This window comes from Passer domesticus, chromosome 4 (genome assembly GCF_036417665.1).
Source record: "Passer domesticus isolate bPasDom1 chromosome 4, bPasDom1.hap1, whole genome shotgun sequence".
NCBI lineage: Eukaryota > Metazoa > Chordata > Aves > Passeriformes > Passeridae > Passer > Passer domesticus.
The window spans coordinates 41930568-41957622 of NC_087477.1; the positions used below are offsets into that span (position 1 = coordinate 41930568).

Sequence of the window (27055 nt, forward strand, 5' to 3'; positions counted from 1 at the left end):
CCCTCAGCCCATGGAAGCCCCCTCGCTGGAGCAGATGGATGCTCAAAGAAGGCTGCGACCCCATGGGAAGCTCATACTGGTGCGGTTTTGCTGGCAGGACTTGTGACCCCACAGGAAACCCACACTGAATCAATCTGTTCCTGAAGGACTGGACCCTGCTCAAATGACCTGAGCTGGAACAGAAGAAGAGTATGAGGAAGAAGGAGCAGCAGAGACAACGTGTGATGAACTGCACAGCTCCCATTCCCCATCCTCCTGTGCTGCCAGGGCCAGAGGACATAGAGAAAATTGGGAGTGAAGTTAAGTGCAGGAAAAGGGAGGGGGGGGGGAATGTCTTTTATGATGTAGTTTTTATTTCTCATTACCCTCCTCTGATTTGATTGGCAATAAATTGAAGTCATTTCCTCAAATTGAGTCTCTTTTGCCCATGACAGTAATTGCTGAGAGATTTCTCCCTGCACTTTTCTTGACCCACAAGCCTTTTGTCACAATTTTCTTCCCCTGCACAATTGAGAAGGGGAGTAATAGAATGACTTTGGTGGGCATCCAGCCCAGGTCTATCTGCCACATTCTCAATAAAATACACCAAAGGAAGGTCATAGCCTTTTGTTCTAGGCATCTAATTTAGGTAGGAATCACAGAAACATGAACCTAAATATCTTATAGAATTGAAAGAAACAGAAGCTAAATTAAATGCTTATACTGCTGTGACATGCAATGATACTTTCTCTACGTGGTTTTCATGCTAGGTTTAAATAACAAATACGTTCACATGAAGACAAACCACGGCTGCTGCCTTTTGCTTAGCCTTCATGGAAGTTTTCTCTGCACACAAGGACTAGCTAGGGGATTTAAGACTATGAACAGACCATTTACCTGAAGACTGACACATGAAGTCACACTGGTCCAGAATAATTTTCAAGGACTAAAATTTTGTTGTTTTGAAACAACTTCTCTGAACCAGAGCAATGGTGATGATGATGATAACCATCTTTTTACCAGTCTCTTGAAAAGAGCATCACTAAGATCAATGGAAAAATTAATTACATGCCCTTGAGTGAAGAAAAGTATTAATGCTGTTATTGTAATGGAAGTTTACTAATTCAAGTTGTTAATCCTAAAGTGTTAAAGTCAAGCACTGCATAGGTTTTCTGCCACACTTATGATTGCATCCTGTGACTTACATTTTTAATTACCAGCTCAGCCATAGCTATAAATACACCGTCTTTCAGATAGCTTGTTAGGTAACAATGGGAAAATAAACAAAACTCAGTTTCTTAGCCAGAAGAGCTCTTCAACTTGCCCTGTTCTAATCAGTTCACGAGTACTGTTCATAGATGATGCATGGATCAGATATCCACAAAAGGCAACATAATGAAGCCAAGATGTTGTTTACACCAACACTAGAAACAAACGATAGCAAGAGTCACGAACCAGCAGAGGAGCTGGTTTACAGTTTCCTATCCATACATTTTTCTAGTTACACAGTTCTTAAAGTGGTTTTTCTTGTGGAGAGTGTATCATCAATCAAATGAAAAACACTTCAACTTTTTCAAAAATGGAAACATAATAAATGTTATTTATGAGGACAAGAGCATATCACAAACAATAAATGCAGTGTCTAAAAGCTATAATAGCAAACAAATATAACTAATAAAATCTTGTTTAAAATTGAGAAAGAATTCAGTGGAATGTCTGTCTGGTCAATGAAAGGATGTTCCTTCCCACTCCCACTGACTTTATCTATTTACAACATCCACATGTCCCAGTGCTGAAAACAAAAGATGGAACCCCTTCAAAGAGCCTGGATGTGCCTCAATATCTATGTATCAAAAGCAGTATTGTTATAGTCTATATAGTGAGGAGTTGGCCAGCTGGTAAGACATTTTGAACACAGCTCATAGAAAATCGAAAAGCTTCAACAAACAAGAGCCAGAAGCAAGACATAAGCAGTGAAGATTTGGGGTTTCAATCGTTATTTTACTGTTTTATCTATTTATCTTCCAAAAATTCAAAAGTCAATTTTTAGTGATTATTCTAAATGCAGCAGTCAACAAACATCCTTGAAGAAAATTACAGTCAGAAATTTTCATGCCAAGAAAAAAGGCAAAAAAAGAAAAATTACATACGTCATGGACAACAGCATCATCTTGCATATTATTTAATGTATCATAGTGTAATGTGACACACCATTTGCCACTAGTTATTCTAAATCTCATAATACTGAAAATATCTCTGTCCACATAAAATATTAAAGGCTATAATGAAGTAGTCAAAGAGCTAAAAAAGTAAGTCAAAACTACTAATTCACTCATTTTCATTTCTCCTTTCTAAATTCTCCATCAGTGAGAAAAAAATTATTTAAAAAATAAAACTTATCATGCAGCCAAATCCACAGAGTTCTCCAACACCATCATTGTCCTTCTGTTTAGGTCCTCCAATAATGAGAGGAGCAGATAAAACAGAATATGCCGTACTGTGAATTGGAAAAAATGCAGAACACAACAGAAACAGAGTGCACATCCATAAGATCAGAAAAACAGAGACCAAACTGTAATATCGCCTCATTTGACTTTCTGGTTTGAGCATCCATCTCCTGGAGAATGCCTATTCCTTCACATACTTATCTGTTGCTCTCTGTCCACAAATGCTGTCTAGCTAACTAGATGAAGTCCCTCACATAACCTTCAGAGAGGCACAGCTAAATTAGGCCATATATCAGAGCATATGAAGACAGCTTTAGCACAATGAACACTGGAAAATGTCTCTGTTGTAACAAGAAGTAAGGAGGAAGAGCTCAAAACCTCTGTGACCTTACACTTGTTTCATCTCTCTGAATACTAAACTGATTTTCAAGCTCAAAGATTGCAAAACCTCTGTGTGATATATTGGCAATTTTAATGTTTTGGTTTTTTGGGGTGGGGCGGCGGGAGGGGGTGTGGTTTTTTTTGGGACTTTTTTTGTTTAAAATGTTTCATTTTTTCTTATAATTTAAAATAATTCACCTCACTAGTGACTGAGCATAAGGCCTATTTTCAATAGATGTGGAAGAATATAAATGGAAAAAATGTATTCAGAAAAAAAAAGCCCATAGCATAAATATTAATAAGTTAAAATTAGACACAGTCTGACCTTGTGAATTACTCAGGAGATCTGATTAAGTGCAATCAGATTCCAAGCACTATAATGCTGGGAATAGTGTCTGACCTAAGAGCTTTTCTCATCATGAAATGTCAGCAATAATGACCTCAAGCAACTTCACCCTGAATTTGGTCTGCCTTTGATAAAATACCATGATAGATCCATAAGGTAATAGTAACTTACAAGCTTATAGAGTCTTCATCATTAAGCATGACATTTTTCCTATACAAAGTGCCAAACTGGAAAGAGAGGCCAAAAGGTCACAATCCGAGGAAGAAACCTTTCAAAAGGCTTTCTTTCAGCAGAGGGTTGCTGCAAAGCCAGTGCTGCTAATGTGATCCACAGGGGCTCTCTTCAACAAGCCTGATGGGACAGTTTTAAAACAACCAGTTAAATGCCTGTGGAGATCCAGCTCCCTAATTATTGACTGACCTACGTATTTTTGACATCAGTTATGCCCCTGAGAACCTGACTTGACAGGTAGTTAAAAGACCACAGTTAAATAAATTCTGAAATAGCCAAGACAAGCAGCCTAACTTCCTAAGAAGATTAGTTTCTTCTGTTCATCAGAATGTTTTGGGAACTGTGTAAAAACAGACACCATTTTGAAAGAATAGAACCTTGCAAGATTTTGAATGCCAAAGAGCTAACACATACACACATGTATCACAGTCTAAAATATATAAAATAATCTGTGCCATGACCATCTGTTGATCAGGATACATTCACATGCAAGGGCTGGCCCTCAAGAAAAATGGAAATTTCAGTTTAGTCAATCACTATTGAAAAGCAAGTTAGAAAGCTAAACATTGAGTCAAACAGGGAGGCAAATATGCATTGTAAAACTGAGCAGAATGAGGGCTTAGCACAGTACAGAGAAAAATTAGAACAGAAACAGAAAATAAATGAAAGGAGCAAATGAAGGATGATTTATCGCTCTTCAAGAGTAAGCCCTAAGAATTTCAGAAATGCAGCTATTTTTGTAAAAAAAGTAATGTTTTATTATTTCTTACATTGATCAATAGATTTAGAGCTGAAAATAGTGGATAAATGGCATGCTGCTTGTACCTTCATTGTGCTGGCATGTACTGTTTTCCATTTTTCTGCTTACTCCAGTGAACACAAAGGTTTCACATGAAACCTAAATCCTCCATCTACCTCTAGAATTAAAATTCCATCAGAATCTAAGCTTCACCTGTCTGACATGACTCTAAATAGAAAAAGCATAATCAACGAGAATATGGATCTTGTATAATTATCACCTTTCTGAATCATAGACATGTACAGTACCTGTGGATGTATCTACTGTGAAAAAAGAAGAAAATTCTCCTGGGACCAATTCATATGTGACAATTCCAAACATTCCTGAATCTCTGTCTATGGCAGCAACATTGATGATTTCTGTTCCTGGCTGCGTGTGACTGCTGATACTTGTCACATAGGTGTCTTGCTCAAAAACAGGTTGATTGTCATTAATATCTTCTATCTCGATGCGAACAAAAGCTTGGGCACTTAGACCACCCTGTTGGATAAATAACAAAAAAAAAAAAACAACAAAACAAAAACAAGATTATTTTTTAAATAGGACCGTACACAGCTGGCTTCAGTTCACCATTAGGAAATAGAGCATGCTGCAACAATATTGATCAATGAAAATGTCCATTAAAAGCAAATTACAGTACCTGCAATACCCCAAAACACTGCATAGAAGTAAGCTATGTGCTCAACACAACACCAAGGGCTGATGGAGTCCATAAAGAAGTTTAACTTCTCTACAATGGCGAGGCCTGAACACAAAGTCAATTTTGTTAATGCTAATGAGCACCACACATCAAAAACCTTGCTAGTCTAACTTTACATGCTTCTGCTGACGTCTTCAACACTCCACTTATTCCTTCACAGATAAAAGTCAGGGCTTTATGCTCCAGGAAGACATGCCCCTCACATGACTGTGGTGCTTCAGTAGAGAGAAGTTATTCCTGCTTTATGAGACTTTCAGATGTAAAAGCATGACCATCATAATGGTGAATATGAGTCTTTTTCAACCAGGGACACAAACTAAAAGCAGTGCAGGACAGCCAAAAGCTGACCTGTCAGGCTGCTGCCTACAATGCCTGTGCTCAATTCACTGACAGATGCCCTACAAAAGCCCATTAAAATACCACATGAGACCACATTTAGCCTTGCTCTGGAGTGAAACTGGAGAAGAAAGGAGCAACTACAAGCTGGCTTATCACACCATGCTCCACAAAAATACTGATTTGCTATGACAAAGCACTGAATTTTCTGACAACCTGCAAAAAAGACCGTTCTCTGGGTACTGAAGTGTAGACTCCACAGGCACCTGAGTGAAACTAATGGCAATTTACTTCTCAGAGGACTCCTTCCATGAGTTTGGAGGAGTTTATGTTTCCAAGACTATTTTGTAGCCATAGGAAGTACAAGCATTTTTAAAAGAAAACAGGTCCACTGTGGCAGAGATAACAGTGAATTTGGGAGCACTGATGTGCTAAGAGGCACGAGGCAGCACAGGCATATACAGTCTGCTTGTGCTTTATGTGGTACATTAAAATACAGATGGAGGAAGAATTCTGAGCTCTTCAAAGTCCACTGAGCATGCTGTGCTTGTAGCAGTCACTTTGAGAAACTGCTGACACAGATCTGATGTTCATGCATACAAATAAACTATGCTGAGCTAGTACAAACTTCATTTTGCAGTCACAGTAGCTGTGATACAGAGAAAACCACACCAACCCAAAACCAACTAGGTTGTATAATTCTGCAGTCCAATTGTACACGTCAATAATGCTGACCTTCATTAAACTATCCAAGGATTCAGACTGGATATGACTCCTTTAGACTTACCCTGCCAAATAACAATCTCCCACAAAACTATTTTTGAGTGTTTGCTTAGTGTGTCCATAGGTTACGACTAATTAAAAAAAAAAATACTATCAGCATTTACTTTCACATTTTCATAGTGATTTTTTGCTTTATCCTGTTGTTTGTTTTTTTTTTCTTCTGTGTTGTAAATGTTACCACTGTTGGGTGAAGTGATATAAAGGCTCAAGCAAATGGAAAATTAAGATGATCGTATGCATCATGTGTCTGTGTTTCACCCACAAACAAGATCTATCCCACATCCTCCTGGTGTGCTTCTGAAGAAAATAAGGCATGGCATGCTTCCAGGGTTCATGCTGCTGCACAGGCAGCCAGGACTCTTGCCTGGAGACCAGGACTCTAAAGAACAGTAATCAGCCTACAAATTACTGGGACTGCCATGAATACCCATGCCAATATTAAGAAATGTGGATGGCAGTAAGTCCAACGCCAACATCCCCACTTCAGGGCAAGCCCCTTCCGCAGTACCTTGATTTCCATGATAAGGAAATCCCTGCACAGGAACTAAAAAGGGAACGCATGGGAAGGGGAGGGAATGTGCTCTGCTCACGTTCAGAATATGCTCTGTATGTCCACGGCTTTCAGGTACTTTAGAACAGAAATCAGAAGTATTTTTAAGGAAAGAGGACCAGGAAAGTGGGGTCAAGAATAAAAAGCATGTAAAAAGATGGTTGGAAGAGCATGAAACCAAACTCACAAGAGCTTGTGTTAAGCTGTTTCTTTCAAGCTTCATTATTGCCAAAAAGACATGAAAAATCCCCAAACCCCATTCTTCAGCCAATTTGTATTCATGCTACAGAGTTATATAAAGACTGAAAAGTCTTTTGAAATTGATTAACTCTAAGTATATAGGGAAACCTATTGTCTAAGAAAATTGACCAAATTTTATGATGGAAACAGAACCTTCCTTCCCTGAAGAAGCAGTGTATACCTTCACATGCCAAGTATGACATTTACTTAATAACTTAATGATATTAACTGGTTGTGGCCAATTCTCACTCTGACAACTGAAAAAAAGTATCATTCCAGTTGAGAAGGAACTAAAGCTCCTTCAATTTCTAATGATGTGGATATACTTCATCTACTCAGAAGCAAGCAAAACTTTTATCTTCCAAAACATGAAGGCTGACTTACATATATATATTGCTGACATAAAATTACATTTGGCAAAACATGTTAACAAGCAACAGAGAGCTACAGCTGTTCATTTTAAAATCCCTTATCTCAAATGTTCAAGTATTTTTAACTACTGTTGTACTCTCTGGTACAGCAAAGTCACAATTGCAATGATTTCTCTGTCAGAGTCCTGACGGTTGTGTCCCTCATGGAAGAAAAAAGGAACATAAGCTACCATCAAGTCAAAATAACAACAACTAATGTTTTCATTACTTCAGAAGGATCAAATTTGTGTGAATAGCTAAAGTTATTAGTAGACCTCTTTATCAAGTCTTAAAAAAAAAAAATTATCCTGCCTTTGGCAGGGGAAAGTCTTTGTCATAATAAGTTGAAATTATGCTATTTTGAACAGCTGTATTTCTTTATTTCAGTGCTGTAAAGTGCTTAAAACTCTATCAAGATTTTCATCGCAGCCTCCAAAGTTTTTGTCTGTGAACTATGCTGTCAAATTTTTGTTCCAAATTGAACTGTTAGATACAGAGTCACTGACATAAAGACTTCTTTTTTGTAAACCTAAAGCATATGTCATCTTGAAGTAACGCTGTCAAAGTGGAGAGATGTCTCCAATTATTTCAAAAGCCTTAAGTTCTTCAGAAGCTTTGCCTTTGATTTATATCTAGGTTTCAATTGCTCCAATGTAAAAGAAAAAAAATTAGATAGGCAGGGTGGATTACCAAAAAGCAAGAGACAAAGTGTCTCTATGCGGAAAGGCAGTAAGAGAGTCACTAACACACCTGCTGATGCTGTATTGAACCTTTTGCAGTGATGCTGAGTCAACCATAAAACTGAAGACTGACCATTTCATACAGGAGATACAAGGATACTTTTCATTTTTGCTTAATCAGTGAGAGTGCTCCCACAAGCTCTCACAGGATGTTTATTTAAAAGCAATTTAACAGAAGCTGTTTTCCACCTGCCTCTCCATGGGCTCTTGTGTGTAATTCAAGTTCACTCCTTACATTTTCTACACAATGCATTAAAGGCATGACAGACAATTTCTAAAGACATGTAATGGAGTAGCCAGGAACAGGTGGAGGAAACTGATAGTTTTGCTGTAAGATAAACTGCACACCACCTGGAAAATACTTTAGTTTCCTCCTCATTTCTAATTAGCTGTGTTATTTTCTTTCCTTTTCATCTTTCTACCCTTCTTTGTCACAAATGACCTTTCATCCTTCCTCTCTCTCTTCTGTGCACATTTCTTCCTTGATCACAGCCTCTACTTTGAGCCCCATACCTAACATCTTTAATCCATCAAAATCAGCAGCAGAATGTCAGGAAATAAGATAAATATCCTGCTACAATTCTGCTTTAAAGGTAGAGAGTTGGTCAACACAAGTTCAGGTGCACTAAAAACTTTGAAAAGCTGATATTGAATTTAGATGCTTTAGTATTTAGGTGTCAGTGAGCAAATGTCTACAAAGTGCTGACTTCCAGTAAAAATTCAAGCCTTACCTGCCACAAACAAGGCAATAAAAACTGAGCCTTTCTCCCCATTTTTGAACTTCTGAAAACACGAGGTCCATAAATAGAGATAAATGACAGAGCAATTTAAAAATTAAATACCCTGTAGTTTCAAATAATTACTTATTTTCCTTTAACCTTAAAGTAAGATTGATCAATAGAGCAGTAATTTAACTTAAAAAAATAAGGCATCAAGTTTTATTTCATGCAAACATATTTGCTTTCAGATTTTCAAAATTATTTTCTGTACTTGACTGAATATCTTAGAAACTTTTCAGAATTTCACGGCTATTGTCCAGCTCTGACATACCCTTTATTAATGATTAATCTTGATATTTCAGACATGTGTATGTGTCCTTTACATTTATACAGCTTCAAAACATGTGAATGAGAGGAAAAATGAAATTATGAAGCATAGCAGAATGCCTAATTTTCAGCTGTTATACATTTCAATACAGACTGCTTTACTCTTCAAAGTTTTTTTGGATATATGTATTAAAGTATAAATTTTGAAGGCAGAAATCGCATACAAGTGAAATTCCAAAATGTCAAATAGAACTACCTTTGCTATAGACATTACAGACAGTGTCCTGGAAAAACCCTCTCTTATAGCCTTATATTAACATCATGGAATGGTTTGAGTAGGAAGAGACCTTTCAAAGGTTTTCCAGTCCAAACCCACTGTGATGAGCAGGGTGAAGTTATTAGACATTCAAATCAGAAGACTATGGAAGCAAACATACAAATATATTTATGTATTTTTTTCTGCTCTAAAGAAATCTATAAGGAAGAAAAAGCACACTGCTAAAAGCAATATTAATTAAAGAATATTTCTGTTGCCTCTGAAATGAACACTGAATTGGGACAGCTAAAGAAAAAGCATTGTTTAACTATTACATAAATATCTGAATTCAACAAAACAGATAGTCCCTCAATGGCTACATTCTCAAAATGAAATAATTAATACAACCAACAACTGCAGCTATTTAAGTTAATCTACTCATTAATACAGAAATCATAGTTCACTAAGTTTCTTCAGTGTACAATAAAAAACACCTACAGGCATTTTAATGTAAAATACAACATTTCTAGCAAAACTATATTTTTAAAAAGTTATATTAGATACAATTAGGACATTAACTTAGATGCAATTTTCATATTCAAAGTAAGAAATAAAAACTGTATAGCCTGAAATAATTGAATTTCAATGTTTTTCAGGACAAATTGTATTGCAAAATGTGACACGAATAACATTTCAAAAAGTGTCCTTATATTAATTTTAACGTTTGAAGGCAACCAATAATCTTTTCTTCAGCTTCTTCACAATTCACTATTAAGCTGAAGAAGGTAAAGGCAAGTACGAACTGGGCCTTACAAAGCAAACAACCTCAGACTGCAAATCACAAAATGAATATTTTGTAATGAAAATACAATGAATAGTTTTCTTCCATTATTTTTCTGGAGCTTACCAGCAAAATTTTTTGTTACATGGCATCAGCTGGGCAAGGTGTCTATTCCCAGACATCTTAATATGCTCCCACCACAGCAAATGTCTCCTCACCCTCCTTGCCAGGATCTGCAATGGACTATTTCAGGCAGATACAACTACCCTGTCCTTGTTGTACCAGGAATGCTCATTTCCAAACACCAGATCTTGAAAAGTGAGAAAACTTCCAGACATGCAGCTGCAGGGAGGCTGCATCCAGCCACAGCAGCAGCTATGGCATCAGCCAGCTAGAAAGGACAAGGAACTTACCCAGGAAAGTCACCGTCACCCACAGCAGCCATGCAGTTCTAGCCCATGGTACTGTCCTATTACTGCTGCAGTGGTCTTGAAAGCAGGGAGCAAAGTAACTTGGAGTCCATTGGTTCCAATCGGAGGAGGAAAAAGAGCAAGGACTAACATCCTAGAAACTCTTTTCCAAACCTTTTTAGGAGTCACTGGGTATTTCCCAGGCAATTTTATTAGTTTGTGTAAAAATTCACAGTTCATGAATATAATTTTCTGCTCTTTTTAAGGACAAGACATTTTATTCAAATTCATGCAATTTTAACATAGTTGTCATTTCACTCATAGTTCATTGAATGAAATTACATTCTCATTTAAAAGTATACCAGACATCCAAATTTGCAAGTACATTCACAAATCTGGCAGTGTAGAAAGGTGAAACTTACCCCATCTGTAGCTTTTACTAAGAGATCGTAAGTGGTTGGATCTCCTTCTCTGTCAATGTCTTGAGAAACAAAGATCTGACCAGTGTGTGCGTCAATCTGGAAAGCTTTCGATTTTTCATAAAAATTAAATCCATCATAAAGAGAATACTCAATTTCTCCAAACTGGTCAGCATCTGCATCTGTTGCTTTAACCTGCAGGGAGAAAACAGAGATAAAAATGAAGCCAGTGAAACTATTACTCATTAAAATAAAGTGTCTATGATTTTTGAGCCCACTTGTGTTGTAAAAGTAAATGTGTGCACACAGAATAAATACCAACATGTTCTGCTACCTAAGCTGGCTGCCAGGAGTTCATAAAATCTCAACTACTGACAATGTAAATATCAATCTTCTTGCTTTCCCATGACTGGAAAAGCCATGCTCTTAAGCCATACCTTAAACTATTTTCCCTTTATGTTTTTACCAGTGGAGGTAGCACTTACAAAAGATCAAAAAGCTCTTATGTCACATGTAGATCAGGAAAGTGCAGCAGGACATCCATACCTATATGTCTTGTATAAAAGATTCCCCAGATCTTAATTTAGCTTTAACTTGAGAGAGGTCTTGGTGGCATTCGTACTCTTTGACCCACAAGCGGGTTGATTTAAAATGTATTTGATAAACACAAAAGCTTTTGTACATTGCTCCTTCAATTTTATTCTCCTGAGATCTTGTATAACAAGTGTTTTGTGCTGAGTTTGGCTCTTCTCTGGTACCTTCCACTGTGATAGTTTTCACTGAAATTTAGAAACATTTTGGTAGAAAATATTTTATAAAAATATGTACGCATTAAGAAAGCCAGTAGTTTCAAGTTCTCTAATTTGCCATTACTGGAGATACATAAAGAATTTCTCCCTCACAACTGGATTCCTTTTCTACTTTTTCTTCGAAAATGGTAATTTCCGTGGGTTTTCCGTCAGCCTGTCTGTACAAGCACAATGCCCTGACAGAGGCATTAACAGAGAAGACCTTAACAGAGCTTTGGAAACATTAGTATAACAAAGCCCAAGAGTTACAATTGGTGGGAGCCCACAGAGAAGACCTGAGCCAGTCAGTGCCTGCACCTGACACAGGCAGGTAAGGTGAGATCCAGAGCCATCAACCACAGCCAGGGCAGAGGTGGAGGTCTGCACGTGCCTGCCTGTACAGAAAACCACCTGGCACAATTTAGGTAGAGTTTCAAAAGAAACAGTCTAGGCCAGGGAGTATTCCTAGAAATAAGTTTGGATTAGATCATCCTGTTTGGGTGATATAAATTAATTTAAGTTGCATGAGCACAAGCTGTGCCAGGTCATTTGGCCATGGGACCCAGAACAGCCTTTGGCTGCTCCTCCTACCAGAACCACTGAGGCCATAAAGACCAGTCAGTGCCTGCATCACAAGCTCCCTTCTTTGCCTTCTTGCCTTTGTCTTCATTGCACAGGAATTGTTTTGGCACTGAGATACTTAACTGGGACTGAATTAAAACCAAATGAACAAAACATGTCTTGGGAAGGCTGAAAAGCATGGAAGTGGGGAAAGGGAAACCACATAAAAAGTGCCAATTCAAACCATAAAGTTAAAACTTACTCTAGACAAGTTACATTAATCAGAATTTTTAAATGACAGCCCAAAAGATACACGTGTTATTTCAATTGTTATTTTTCGCTTGTTGTGGTTTGGTTTTTGCTTGTTTTTCAGACTTTTCTACTTCTTCGTGGAAACTCAAGATTTTTTGTATTTCTGAAGTATCACTGTGACTGCACCACATGCTCCATAACATTTTTCCTTTCATAAGAAGGTTTTTCACAATCATACCAGAGTTTCCACAAAAAAAAAGCTCCTTTAGGGAATCCGTATGCTTGCAGAGCCCATCATGCCCTTTTCACACCCTTGCAGTTTGCATCCCACAGCTGCAGCAGTTTGCAACGCGTGGCCACTCCTGACCTGGGTCCAACCACTCGTTCTGGGCAATTTAAAGACAAAACTCACAATCATGCACAGCTAAACAAAGATCTAGTCCTAAAAATGCTTTACAGCTGTATGTAAATCAAGTCTACAACATGCACGTTTCTCCAGCTTCATACTTTGTTATTTCTGTCATAAAAACCAGAACAGAACATTCGTCTAGTGTGCTCTTAGTAATCTACCACCCTAATGTTGTGGAACAATAATTCACTCGGCCCTTATAAGAAAAGTATTTCAATTTATTTATTTTGCCTGAAATCCAACAGGGGTGACAGTACTGAAAGGTTCCATCTGACTGTGCCTACATGCAGTTACATGTGTAAATGCTAACTTTTTGTCTGCAACTGAGCATGAGTGATTAATTGCAGGTGAAATTTGAAGGTATTGTTAGAAGTTTAGCTCATTACGTTCGGTGATTTATTTGCTTTGTTGTAAATTATGCAGTCCTCAGACTGAACAGTACATGTAAAAGCATAATGAGTGATGAATTTAAATAAAAATGCTTCAGTTCAAGGCTATGCAAATTTAAAGGTCTAATTGTGATCAACTTAAATTACTATAATCATCTTTCAGGCAGCAGAACTAAGTGGCATGCAATTTTTGAGAAAAATATAATCTTTCTCCCCGTTCAAGTTTCTCACATCCATTCAATTTCTACCCACTTAGTAGTCCTTTTTTTAATCACTCACCATGGAACCTTTGATCTGAAGAGGGAAGATCTGGAATTAAAAATGAATGAAAAATTTCCTGTCACAGACAGATCTGACACTGAATGGCACTACACTTGAGGTCAGGGAAGCTATTAACTATGATCATTAACTAATCATTGAGGCTGAAAAAATACCCTTAAGATTATCAACCAAATGCAAGCTGATTTAGAAGGAGGAATTCAGTGAAAACATGCTAATAAATTCAAGTTTTCTGACACAATTAAGTGACCACCTTATTGAAGATTTTAGGTATTAAAGCACACAGTAGTCACTGTCTGAAACACATTGGGTTGTGACAGCATGCCGTGAGTACCAATCCTACAGAGTATTGCAGCAGTTAACTGCCCAAAAGCTGTGAGTTACAGCAGCCCAAACAGGAGGAAATGAAGGCAGCAGCAGGAATTTTCACAGTAGACTGATCAAGAGTGTTGTATGCTAGCAACACCACAAAGGTGATAGAGTTGAGTGGATTTATGTGTCTTGAAGAAGTGGGAAGCAAGAGAGTACAAAATACATAACACCTCTGACAAGCCTAATACAAGATTGGAACCTCGGAGAAAAATAAAGGGGCAGAAAAGGAAGGGTTATTCCCCTAAGGTCTTTCTCCTTTCACTAAATAGGTTTTCAATGCAGTAAGTTGAACATCCACGTTTTTAAGGAGTATAAACTTGGGAATAAGTTAGGACAAAGTATTTCTCCAAGAAACATTTTTTTAAAGCTAACAAGAGTCATTGTATGGATAGCTCATGGCTGGACTTCTCCTGTAAGTCATGCTTTCCTGTAGCCTACATCCTTTGTCAACTTGTACAATGTTTAGACTAAAAAATCTGTCAGGGAAAAGAGTTTGTTCTGTCCTGTTGACACTACCAATAAAGTGGTTAGACTTCAGACATCGTTTCAGGAGGAGAAAAGAGGGGGACCTGGAGAAATGTTGTGCAGAAGAAGTAAAAAAATCTGACCCACCTGTGTGATGTTCAGAGACTAGTGCAAGAGGAAAATAAATAGTGTGAAGTGGTAGATACTAAAGGGTGTAAGAAGACAAACAAAATTCAACAGTGTTGGAAGTGCAGAAATAATCTTCTATTTGGATATGGAAAGAGGGGATGATCTCAAAGAATCTGTGATTTTAGGGGTAACTACCCTAATTTCCTCACTCTCATGTGCACTTCAACTGTAGCACATGAAGAGGTTTAAATGGGAAAAAAATATTGCTGGCAGTATACTTAAATAAGAAGGTACAAAACCTTTTTTAGCTCTATGCTGAGAAAGGAGAGACTTCAGAGCTTACACAAAGCAAACATTTGGCAGATCTTCAGCTGCTTCCCATTCACTTCAGTGGAACGATGACAACTCATAGCAATGGGCAATATGTCCCCTTATTTTACAGACACTGAATAGTGTAACCAATAAACTAATAGTAAACAAGATTATAGTAAATTCTAACTAAATTCTACATTGCTTTAAACAAAGTCATTTTAAGAGAAAAAAACCCCAAAAAATATCAGGGGAGTTAAGATTTCCACTCCTTTTTATCCTCAACAAATTAAAATTAAGTCCCTGTGGTTATACATACCTTTATTTTGCCTCCTCAATATTATTTCCTAACGAATGTATTTTGAAAAGCAGAGCAAATATTTTACATTATATGCAAAATGAGGAAAATGTCTTGTGCACACAAAACCACAAGAGAAGACAATCCTATTACTTGCAGATGAAAGATTCAGAACTTACATAAAAATAATTTTTAGGATTTAGAGTATGCAGCCTTAAAGATGACTGATTGGCAGCGCTGAATTTCACGTGTGAGAGGCCAGGTTTAATTTCACATCTTTCAGATAGACCAGAGCATTCAGTCAAGTAAGCCATCACCATTGGTCATCTGTGATAGCAATTAAATGAGACTAAGAAATGTTAAATCAATTCTTCACAGCATAAGAATTTTTCCCATACCACATATTCTTTCAAGTTTACTTCACTTGATTTCAGCTAACCAAGATACAGATTTCATAGCTGGTAAAATCTGCTTGGTGGACTCAATGTCAGAGCATAAGACATTTGGGGCATTTATTTTTTGCACAAGAAGTCTATTTCGTTGTTTTAGTTCTACTCATATAATGAAAAGCAAGTTAATTGCCACCTGCCAATTTTAAAGAAAATCAGAATATAGGGTAAATAAAAGCATACTACACTACTGAGGACAACTGGGGAATCAGGCCCAGCCAGGATAGGCTTAGGAGAGACAGGGTTCTGCTTGACTGACCTGATCTTTTTTCAGGGCAGGTGACCCACCAAGTGAATGAGGGTGAAAAAGCTGTGGATCTGTCTACCTCAACTTCATTAACGCCTTTGATACTGCCTTCCACAGCATTCTCCTGGACAAGCTGGCAGCCCATAACTTGGACAGGTGCACTCTTGACTGGGTTAAACACCTGCTGGATGGTCCAGACAGTGGTGGGAAATGTGCTGGGTGGGACCATTCCTGTTCTAGATCTTTATCAATAATTTGGTCAAGGGGACTGACAGCACCCTCAGTCAGTTTGCAGACAGCACCAAGTAGGCTGGGGAGGGTGGAGAAATCTGATGGAGGGCTGGAAGGCTCTGCAGAGGAATGTAGACAGACTGGATTCAGGGGCCAAGACCAATTGTATGAGGTTCAGTAATGAAAAGTGGCAGGTCCTACACTTGGGTCTCAAATCCCTGTGCAGGGTTAAAGGCTGGAAAGCTGCCTGGCAGAAAAGGACCTCGGGGTGCTGGTCAGCAACAGCTGAACATGAGCCAGCGTGTGCCCAGGTGGCCAAGGAGGCCAGTGGTGTCCTGGCCTGTATCAGGAACAGCATGGCCAGCAGGACCAGGGCAGTGACTCTCCCCTGTACTTGGCACTGGTGAGGCCACAGCTTGAGTGCTCTGTTCAGTTCTGGGCCCCTCACTACAGGAAGGACATGGAGCTGCTGGAGCATGTCCAGAGAAGGGCAAGAGAGCTGGTGAAGAGTCTAGAGAGTAAATTATATGATGAGCAACTGAGGGATCTGGGGGTGTTTAGCCTGAGAAAAGGAGGTTCGGGAGTGACCTTACTGCTCCCTACAACTGCCTGAAAGAAGGCTGTAGCCAGGTAGGGGTTTGCCTCTTCTCCCAGGTAACCAGTGACAGAAAAAGGGACAGAGCCTCAAGCTGCACCAGGTAAGGTTCAGGTTGAAAATCAATTTATTCACTGGAGGGGTGGTGGTTAAGGAAAGAAACAGGCTGCCCAGGGAAGCAGTGGAGTCACCATCCCTGAAATGTCTGAGAAATGACTGCATGTGGCACTTAGTGCTAGGGTTTATTTGATATGGTAGTGTTTGGTCAAAAGTTGAACATGATTTTAGAGGCCTTTTCCACTCCTAGTGATTCTATGACTGTGTACTGTACTCCACAATATTCATCACCCAACTGTAAGACAAGACTAAATAGACAAAATGGTGAAAACTACTCCTAAATTATAAAAAAAAGAAAAAAAAGAAAAAAAAAAGGTTCAGTGACAGAGGTCGGTTGCTGATCAATGGTGTAAGCTTGGTTCTATCCTGCAGTCATCAACAGCACAAAATCCAGCATCCTAACATTTGACATACTGAAGGACAGCAGGACTGTTCCAGGCAACACCTGACAGCAGACCCTCACCAGAGAAGTGTTTTAATTCCTCATGTAGGCAACCCAAGCACCACCGGAATGGTTAACTATTGTGGAAGCACCTGCTCTGCCAGACCTTCATGCCAGGTCCACGACCACAGGGAAGGAGAGGAACAGCCTGAGATGGCAGCATGCTGTCAGCAAAATGTGACTGTAGAAATATCAGCAGTGAAATTACTGGTAGCAGGCATTTTTCAGATCACTTGGGTTTATCTGTACAATAGATTAGTATGCATGCTGCCATAATCACACATCATCAAATGTTTTCAAGCCGGTGCTCTGACTTACAACCCTGGCTAGTGAGAAAATAGCATATCAAATACAAACCAATGATCTCTAACTCACAGCTGCCTGAGGCAGTGCAGACAATAATGCTGACACCAAACTAACAGAGTGCAATAAATACATTACTTGAGAATTTTATCTATCTGCCTCAGCACCCACGATTAACCTGCTCCCTAGTGCAGCAGGTTTAACATATGGAAAAGGGAATAAAGCTGCAGATCCACTTGAAGTCCCAAAAGCATGAACCTTGACTTCAAGAACAGGAACTGTTTGCCTGAGGCCTTAACAGCTGGTCCTTGACAATTGCACTGACAGCAGAAAAAGCCCCATTCTTCATTCTCAAACTGGGCTGCATCTGGAAAGTCACAAATCAAATTAACAACTGAAATTTAAGCTGCTAATTCAACTGGCATTGATGCTCACTTTGTCAACCATCACAGGTACCATATACTCAAAAAATCCCCAACAAGTAAGAAAATCCTTAGTCCTCATCCTTGCTCTGATGCAAAAAATCTTCACTGTGCTAGTCAGGTCAATAGACCTGACTAATGTCAATCTTTCTGTATTCTTTTGATCTGCTATAGGATGGAGACAACCACAGCTGAACAACTGACAATAAGCACTGCACAGACACAACCTTTACTGAAGCTGATGCTGATTCCCCCAGCTGATTTCTGATTCACTCCAGAAATTGCCATCAATTTATGAAGGTGCTAATAAGAAGCAAGTCCCATCAAAATATTTAATCACTTTCAACAGCCTTTCAAGTGAAGAGAGAAAAGTTTAAATGCAAGCAGAGAGAGGCCAGGCATCTTCTCTGCTCAAGGACAGCATGTGAAATGTGATATTCACTGTAACCTCAACTAAACATTACACTTCATAATTATGATGAGAGTTTTGGTTTTTCAAACAACTACTTCTGTTTGGTTCTTTTTTTTTTCCACTTGTGCCTCCATGAGTTGTACAGAAATTCCAATTAACTACACGGTTTTAAAATACAGTAAAACCAACCCCACTTCACATATGAATCTCTCATAAAAGATCGCATTGATTTTTACCTTTTTTATAATACACCAATTTTTACAACATTATCTTCCCTACAACAAACAAATGAAAAGAAACTTAATTTACATGATGAACGATTATGAGATCTTAGTTTTTTGCCTTCTCTGCTCTTCTGTGTGTCTAACTGATGACTGAACAAACCTGCCAATAAAAAATATTGACAGATCTTTGATTTACTGCTTTCAGTTAGTCTACAGAAAGCAAGAAAAATTAAAATCACTGGAGGAGAAAACAGCCTAAGTACATTACAGCATCACTCTTTCATCCTGAACACCAGACACTATTCAGCAAGTGAAGTCCAGATCCAGGAAGAATAAGGCATTTCAGTCTGTATTGTAATCTGCAAATCCTGCTCTGATGCTAGCCAGAGCTTGAATACACTCCAGTTTAATGCAGCTGTTCCTGTCATGCCTTAAGTTGTGCCACCGTGCCTTCTGCAAAACAGCACAAGCAGCTAGATCCTATTGAGGTGAGCCAGGATCCAGAGGTGTGGGAGGCAGGTCCAACCTGGAATGCCTGACCTTATCACTTTTATTACACTGATAGGATCTGGACCACTACAAAATACAATTGTCAATGTCTAAATTCATAAAAAGGAGCTGTACTGCTAAAGGCCTACTTATCACATGATAGAGTTGGGGTTAAAAAAAGTCATTATGGGAATACAGAGCTTGAGTTTCAGCACTGAAACTGTCTGCTAAAAGGACTATCCACTCCATCAGTCTGTTAGGTCTACATTGCTTTCCTTCTTACTGTGCAAATATAATCAAATAGAAAATAATTTAATTTTATCACCTATGTAAACTGAAAGAACAAATGAAAAGAGAATGTATTTCTGAGGAAAGCAAAAGGAATTAACAGCAACTAGCAAATATTTGCATGACTAAAGCCTTATTTAAATCATCCAAAGTCAAACCCCACTTTTCGGTGAAAGCAGCTCCATCCATTTGTTAATTCTGTTCACATACTCTGCTATAATTTTAGATTTTACGACATGCTAAAACCTCGCTATGAACAGTTAAGGGTTTAAGCACAAATCCATTTTTATTCATTAGTAAGCTGTAGAGCCCCAAGACTGAATACCTCTGCCAAGTAACAGCAGAGCACAAAAAATTCCCTATTCTGTGCTAATTGCATAATGCAAGGAGTGACTGGTTTTATAATTGAGAATATCTATCTCACAAACAATTATTCATACTGAATATGCTATTTTAATAATTGTACACTGGAGCATGTTTTAACTTTTAGTGGCAGGATTATTTTAGAGTTATATTTAGTAAGTTGTTTTCGAAAGCAAAACTCAAGGTACTAGCTATTTTGTTTAGGGCAACTTAGTACAAAATGTGAATCTATAGTGTAACTTATTATTAATACCATACATTATAGGCTGAATATATTGTCCTATAATAGAACAATTAATTTTTTTTTGCTTAGATCAATTAACATGATTTCTATACTTACAGTAACAAGTATATACTTATACAGCTGTAATGTGATATATTATTTAACTAAATGATTGAAGTATGTATCCTGAATTTAGCATACGTGTGTGATCTTAGAACACTAATGACAAAATCTTTCGATTGTACTCACATCTGTGATAGACAAATTGCAGAAGGATGCTTCAAAGGAGACAAAGAACTCTCTAAGTAGAAAAGCAACCTAGCACCCAGCTGCATTCCTTTTGGCACAGTTTTGTGCAAATGGATTTTGAGACAGATCAAGAATAGGATCCAATAAAAGCTCATCATAAAACTTTGTTATTAGTGCAACATTTGATTTCAGCCAAGTCAGTTCCTGGTGCAACTGACCTGAGGCAAATGGTAAGAAGGTGGTCGGAAAAGTTCAGTCCAGGTAGAGCCTAAACCCTCTTTAAGCAGTGGCCTGGTCTTAAGAGAGGCTAAATCTGAACACTTACATGTATTTGTGCAAACATTTTCCAAGTCCCAAAACCAGTCTGAGCTGCTAAATCCTGCCTGCAAACCACAGTGCGCCAACCAATATTCCTGACTGGACTGCTACAAAAATTTATGGAGCTTTGTTGCAAACAAGATCACTAAGAGGAGTGGTCCATTTAAAGAAAAAGAAGACAGAATGAAACCCAAGAAGCTTTATTTGTATATAGTCAGATTATTGAAGTCTTTTTTCCCTAGTTCTTTTCCAAGTCACATTAGCAAGTAACAGTGAGCAGCCAAGATGAAAAGCTCAAACGTACTTTGCTGTCAGCCTGAAAGGATTTGTTATTGCATCTTTACAGTAAATTGCCACTTACAGTTGTAAATTTCTGCACTCCTTGGGTAGATATGGTGGTTTAACACCAGGGAAAGGGGTAGCATGGCAGGCCAGCTGGAGGCCTGCTGTCCCTGGAGAAGAAACCTGTCCAAAAATCCCTACCAGAAGGTTAACTCAGAAAATGTACAGTTTTGCTTAAGTCCAAAGATGTCAGAGAGGGTCAACCCAGAGCCCAGTCCCACCCACATCTGTATTACAGCTGTGGGTATTCCATGAAATGTACACAGGTGTTTGCCAGAGCAGCAAGTTGACTGGTCACCACCTTTCCATAAATCAGGAAGGAGTCCTCATTTTTAAAAAAATCAAAAAAATCCTCAGAAAAAGCAAGTTAATCAAAGTTACACAAATTATTTTGCTTTCCTCATGGCATCAGCTGTTTCAGTTTATTTATTTCTTCAAACAGTGGTAGGCTTCCTACTGCCCATACTCTTTCTTTTGCAGATATTTATTTACCTTTCAGACTGCTACCTAAGTCAATGAGTTATATGACAATGGACTTGTTTAATTTACCTAGTCATCCACACACTCTTGAAAAACAGATATTTCTATTTCATCCATGAAAAATCAGGCTTTTAATGACTACAGCAAATGTACTAATGTAAGTTAGATAAACAACAATATCATTATTACCATCATATGTCCCATTTTCTTTTGATCTGCATGGTGAGGTTCAAGAACACTTCAAGACAGGTTTTGCAGAACACATAAGTAAATGAAGGCAAAGGCTTCTATCACTTTGCATGTCTAATGCTCAGAATCTGAATGCTTACTTAAACAGGCTGCCAAACATTAACAAATATGAAACATCTTCCAGACATTAACAAATATGAAACACCTTCCAGAATCCCTTCAGAAAGCTGGCCTCTTCTGTCCTGACTCCTTCTGAATATCTGTTAACATGCTTATGCCCAAAATCACAGTGTTAATAGCACCTTCTAGCTTGGGTTTCAGAAATATGGCCTGCACTACTTTCAGTTATTGCCTGCAAAATGTCGTGTTTCTAAGTGTTAAAAGAAGAATAAACTCTCTTCTAAGGAACGCATACATTTTGTGCAACTGGAGTCTTATAAATCATGTCCAATTTGTATTTGGAAGTAAGCAGATGAGAGCTCTCTTAGTTCATTTCTGCTTTTATGGAAAATTTAAAACATAGCCAAGCTCACAGCTTGAATATTGTATTCACAGCACTTGAGAAAAAATATTTTCATATTTTGTTCATTGTAGACTAAAAATTAGCGAGGGATCTTATATATCTCCTAATAATTGATGCAAAAATGAAGTCTGACACAAAGCATTGAGACATTTCCCTTCTCCTTCCTTCTAAATCAATTTCTTCATATACACCAATGTTGTTCTCTCTCCCTCCACAACACTGCCTGTCAACATTTCTAGCTATTTTTGCTCTACACAAGCCTCACACTCATAGAATTTAGGGGCTAGCAGAGAACAATGTGCAACAATAAACAATCTTCAGAAAGAACAAGTGACAGAACATGCAAATGTTAACCTCAATTGCATGACATGAAGCAAAATCTAGGATAACGTCTAGTAAAAAAAAAATCCTTTAGTAATTTATTTGGTTTGAAACACAAAACCCAATGAGTGCCCAATAAATGTGACTAAACCAGCAAGTTCTCAATTTAAGCTAGCTGTATATTTAACAAACACAATTCAGATGGCCCAGCTTTGAATATGTGGAGGCGGCAGAGCCACTCCCAAAGAGTTAAAGGGTATCACCTATGATCCATGATGTTTGAACAATGATATTCAGAAGCATGACAAACTCACCACCACTCTAAATTTTACACAAGACAGAGCTTCTAAACACTCTCAATACTTAAAACTGAGCTTACCTTAAAATAGTTCCAAACCCCAAACTAAAAGCCTTGATTAGTATTACGAGAATTACACTAATTCACACAACAAAATTTCTGTTTGGTGAAGGACTAGTAAAATTTATCTGAAACACATTATGCCAACTCAGAGTCATACACATCAATAATAAAAATAGTTGTGTGTACACTCTCTTTCACAAGCTACAGATCTTCAAATGAATGTAGTGACATCTACGCAATTCAGAATTATGGGGCCAGAAGTACTCTCTGCCTTGTTCAGACCAGCCTACACATCTGAACAAAACCATGAGATGTTCTTTCCTTCTACAATCAGTCCCTGCTCATACAGCCTCCACACAGAAACCCAGCTACATGGTGACCACAAGACCAGCATGTTATACATTCACAAGTCAGAATACACATCCAGACCGGGCACTGAGTGACAAATATTTCATTTGTCACTGTAAGGGATGCACCTCCATCAGATGGAAGCCCAGGAGCAGACCATCCCACTGAGCTGCACACACCACACATAAATGCAAAGTTACAAAAGCTTCCAGGCCAGAACAGTCCTGAGCCAACTAACAGGGCCAAAGAGAAAGGGTCATGAACCTGCAGCACAAGTAGACACCCTGCCACCATTATAGCGGATGCATTACCAACTCCAATTTCTACATTAATCCTTTGTTCATGAGATCAGAGTACTTAAATAGCATGTACAGTACCTGACAAACCTTAAGACCTTTACAAAATACACCCCATCTACTACAGGAACTTCATATGAGGGAATATTGCAAGCAAATACACAAGCACAGAAAGTGACTAAGTTCCATAGTGTACCATTTAAGGAAAGAACACTGTGTACTAGCAGTGATTTTTAATTTGTAAAAATAACAGATGTATTAAGTTCTGGGAAGGAAATGAGAGGGGCTGATGGTATAAATTGCCCACATCAGTGATACAGACACAAGCATCCCTTTCATTTGACTAGGAATTCTCCTCCAAACAGGACACTGAAATCCTATACTGTTCCTTGCACAGAAGTCAGCTGTTTTGAAGTGGAAGATTATGAAAATCAGATGGTTAAGGCCATTTGCTCAGCTCCAGAATTCTCCAAAGTCTTTTGTTGTCTCTTAGGAAAGGTAATACTTTCCTGGGAACTGGTTCTGAACATTTTGGAGTTAGCCCCTTCAGTTATCAAAAGGGTTAACTGGAATGAGTTTCAACTTCAGCAATCAGAAGAATGAGGTTGCGCTGGCAAGTAGAGAAATTCTTCAGTATTTACTCTTCAGAAACAAAAATTAGAAACATAGCAACTCCAAAAAGAAATGTATGTCCAACTTGGTATATACAGAATTTATACATCCATAATTTTTGGGAGGATTGAAGCCTCCCTGAATATTCAGACAGTATGTCTCTAATACTAAATCACTTTATCATATGTGCTGCTTTTAGACAACCAATTCCCTATTTCCTCATTGCTTTTTTCTCAAACTAATGGATGAGACTATTTGCACCATGGTATTTAAACCTTAAACAGACCAGATAGTCGATAGTCTGATTAAACCAGAAGGATCCCTGCAGTTTTGTCACATCTATGTGCTAAATTTGTAGCCCTTTAATTTCTATTCCTGTGTAATGTTCCCCCATTTTCTGGAGAAGTTAAAAAGGCACATTAGAATAGCAAACTGCTGAATAATGAGATTCTGCTCTCAAATGCTTCCATCTTTCATGCATATTATTGGTACCTGTCTATGATGTTAGTTATTCTCAGCTGCCTTTATTGGAACTTTCCATCATATGGCCAAAAAAGTGGCTTGTTTTTCCTGACCACTGCCATGTCATTTCATCCCTAGCCCTGGTCCTCTCCTTTCCCATACCTCCTCAGAGTGGCAGTTCTCCGTCACCAGCAGCTGTACAGCAGACACATAGCAACAGTCTCTTAACTTTTTTAACAGTTTTTTGCTGAGACCTGGCTCCTGCTAAACAACAGAAATGGGAATCACAGCAACTAAAGTTTCAAAACAGGACTATTGTATTTCATCCAAACGAGAGACCCTAGAGAGAACACAGAAGAGAGATGGGAATATCTGGGCTCTTTCTGTGTGCTCTTTCCACTTTGCACCACTGCTTTCCACTTTGCTTGTAAATACACCAGCATGTTTTATTCTCAAGATCTCATTCCACTACACAGAATCAAAGCTTGTTTCCTAGTTTGTCTCACCACATTAAGATCTCATTTTTTCTCCCCTTCCTTCCCAAGTGAAACTGTAGCTTTTGAAGGAACATTATAATGACGCAAAACTTCCAGACTGGAGTAGAACAACTGAACCTTTAGTGCAGGACCTGGTAACTGGACAATGGTCAGTGCCAGAGTCAGAAGATCTGAAGGGCAAGATGCAAGAACTGCACAGTCAACTAAAAAACTGTCTTCCCCTCTACCTTGAGGTGCTCAATGTAAGTATAAAAGTTAAACAGGCTAATAACCAAAGGTCAGGATTTTATTATTTCTTTAAACTCTTCTAAATGAACTGTCTTTACTTGTGTTAAATCCATAAATATACAACTTTTCTCAAAAAAAAACCCTTGCCAAGAAAAGTCATAGCTACAAATTTCTTCTCAGGAAGAATGTTCTCATAATTTTTTAATTTATGCCTCTTCAATGTAATGAAGTATTTTCTATTGTTAGACAAGGAGTGAAAATCTCCTAATATCCACACTGAAATATTAAATTATTTCATAATTCCTTTCCTTAATGTCCCCTTACTCATTTTCTGGCCAAGATAAACAATACCAGTCTCTCTCTTCTCTTTCCCATTTCTGAAATAGGAAACTCTTGACATCAGTCACAGCTTGTGTTGGGAAGCTGGGCTAATGTTTCTACAGAGTCCCATCAAAAAGCACTAAAAATTTCCATCTCTTTAACAAGTATGGAGCCAGCTTTATCCTAGAAAAATGATGGAGCAGTACCAGTAAAGATCCTTTGCCACAGATAATGATCTACTACGGATTGCAGTAAGGTCCCTTTTGTCTGTGGGAATGTTGGTAATGACTAATAATTAATTGCTGCTAATGATCACTTAGGCATGCAAGTTGAAAAGTCGCAAAGTGATCTCTTAAAGGAGCGACCTTAACCCATCACAGAATATTCCAAGTTGGGAGGAACCCTCAAAGAATTGAGTCCAACTCTTAAATGAATGGGATTATACCTGTGGCCTTGGTGTCATTGGCACCATGCTTTGATTAACTGAGATACTCTCAGCTGACTCTGAATAATGCACCAGAGTCCTCCATCAAGGAGGAGGATGGAATTGGTTGGTCTGCCTTTATCACTGTTGGATCTGGCATCAACAGGAACCACCATGGCACACCTCCGCAACAACTGCTGACATTTAGATTCACTTCACCACAAAGCATGCAGCTTGCTTAATTGGCAGCTGTTTCAAATTTGAAAATACACCATTTACTGTAGCACTTGAAGACTCCATTGTGCTAAGTGAAAGGTAGGATGCAATAATGGTGCATGGAGCAGGATGGAAATCAACTCATAGAAAGGCTAAAGAATAAAAACTGACATTATGAAATTACGGAACAACTAGTGTGGTCTAAAGTGAGCACAGCACCTCTTCAGCTCAAATTAACTCTAGCAGAAAAGTGATGGTAGGGAAAGGGTCATACAGTTAGAGGACATCCACTGTCTTAAATGAAAAAGTTAGGGAAAAAACCCAAAACCTTGACATATGAAAAAAGTCAGTTCCACAGAGGGGGAAAAAAAAAATCAAAACAAATCGTCATGAATATACATGTGCTACTAACAAAGAACTATTTTCCAAAGTGGTGAAACCTAAAAGTGAAAAAAAGTAGTCTTCACAGGAAAACTAAACGCAAGAGATTAATATTTTAAAATGTGATTCTTTCTACAAGATGTTACAAAATACAATTCAGAAGTTTGTGAAAGAATTAATTACAATGAGAGTGACAGGGTTTGGTGGGAAAGCAACTGCTCTATAACAAAATATACTCATCTGGCCCACCAGTTCTACACACTCACACTTGGAGAATTAAAGAAGCCTGCTCAGTTTAATAGGTACTGTAAATGAAGATGCAGTTTTTTGGGACAGGAAACAGAAACATGATCCCCACATAGCCACCATGCTCTGTGCTCCATTACAATTCACGGCTCCGTCACTTGAGCTGCTTTCACACCAGTAACCCAATGCCTCAGCCTGGACACACATCTGGCAATGTCATGCATGTCACGTGTACAGGGAGCACAGGTGGGCTGATATAAAATGAGTGTGTTTTGAAGCAAATGCAGAATCGATTGGAAGTACATCTAGAAATAATTAAATACAGTGACTA

The 27055-nt window shown here is 38.3% G+C and overlaps 1 protein-coding gene across 5 annotated transcripts in view; it reads right to left on the bottom strand.

Moving 5' to 3' along the window:
- DCHS2 (dachsous cadherin-related 2) overlaps positions 1-27055 on the bottom strand; it is a 105976-nt gene that overhangs the window by 50466 nt on the left and 28455 nt on the right. For all 5 annotated transcript variants that reach the window (XM_064417430.1, XM_064417429.1, XM_064417431.1 and 2 more), the window contains exons 2-3: positions 10858-11049; positions 4432-4663 (exon numbers count right to left, since the gene is read on the bottom strand). In XM_064417430.1, coding sequence (XP_064273500.1) covers positions 4432-4663; positions 10858-11049 — 424 coding nt within the window. The remainder of the gene's footprint in view (positions 1-4431; positions 4664-10857; positions 11050-27055) is intronic.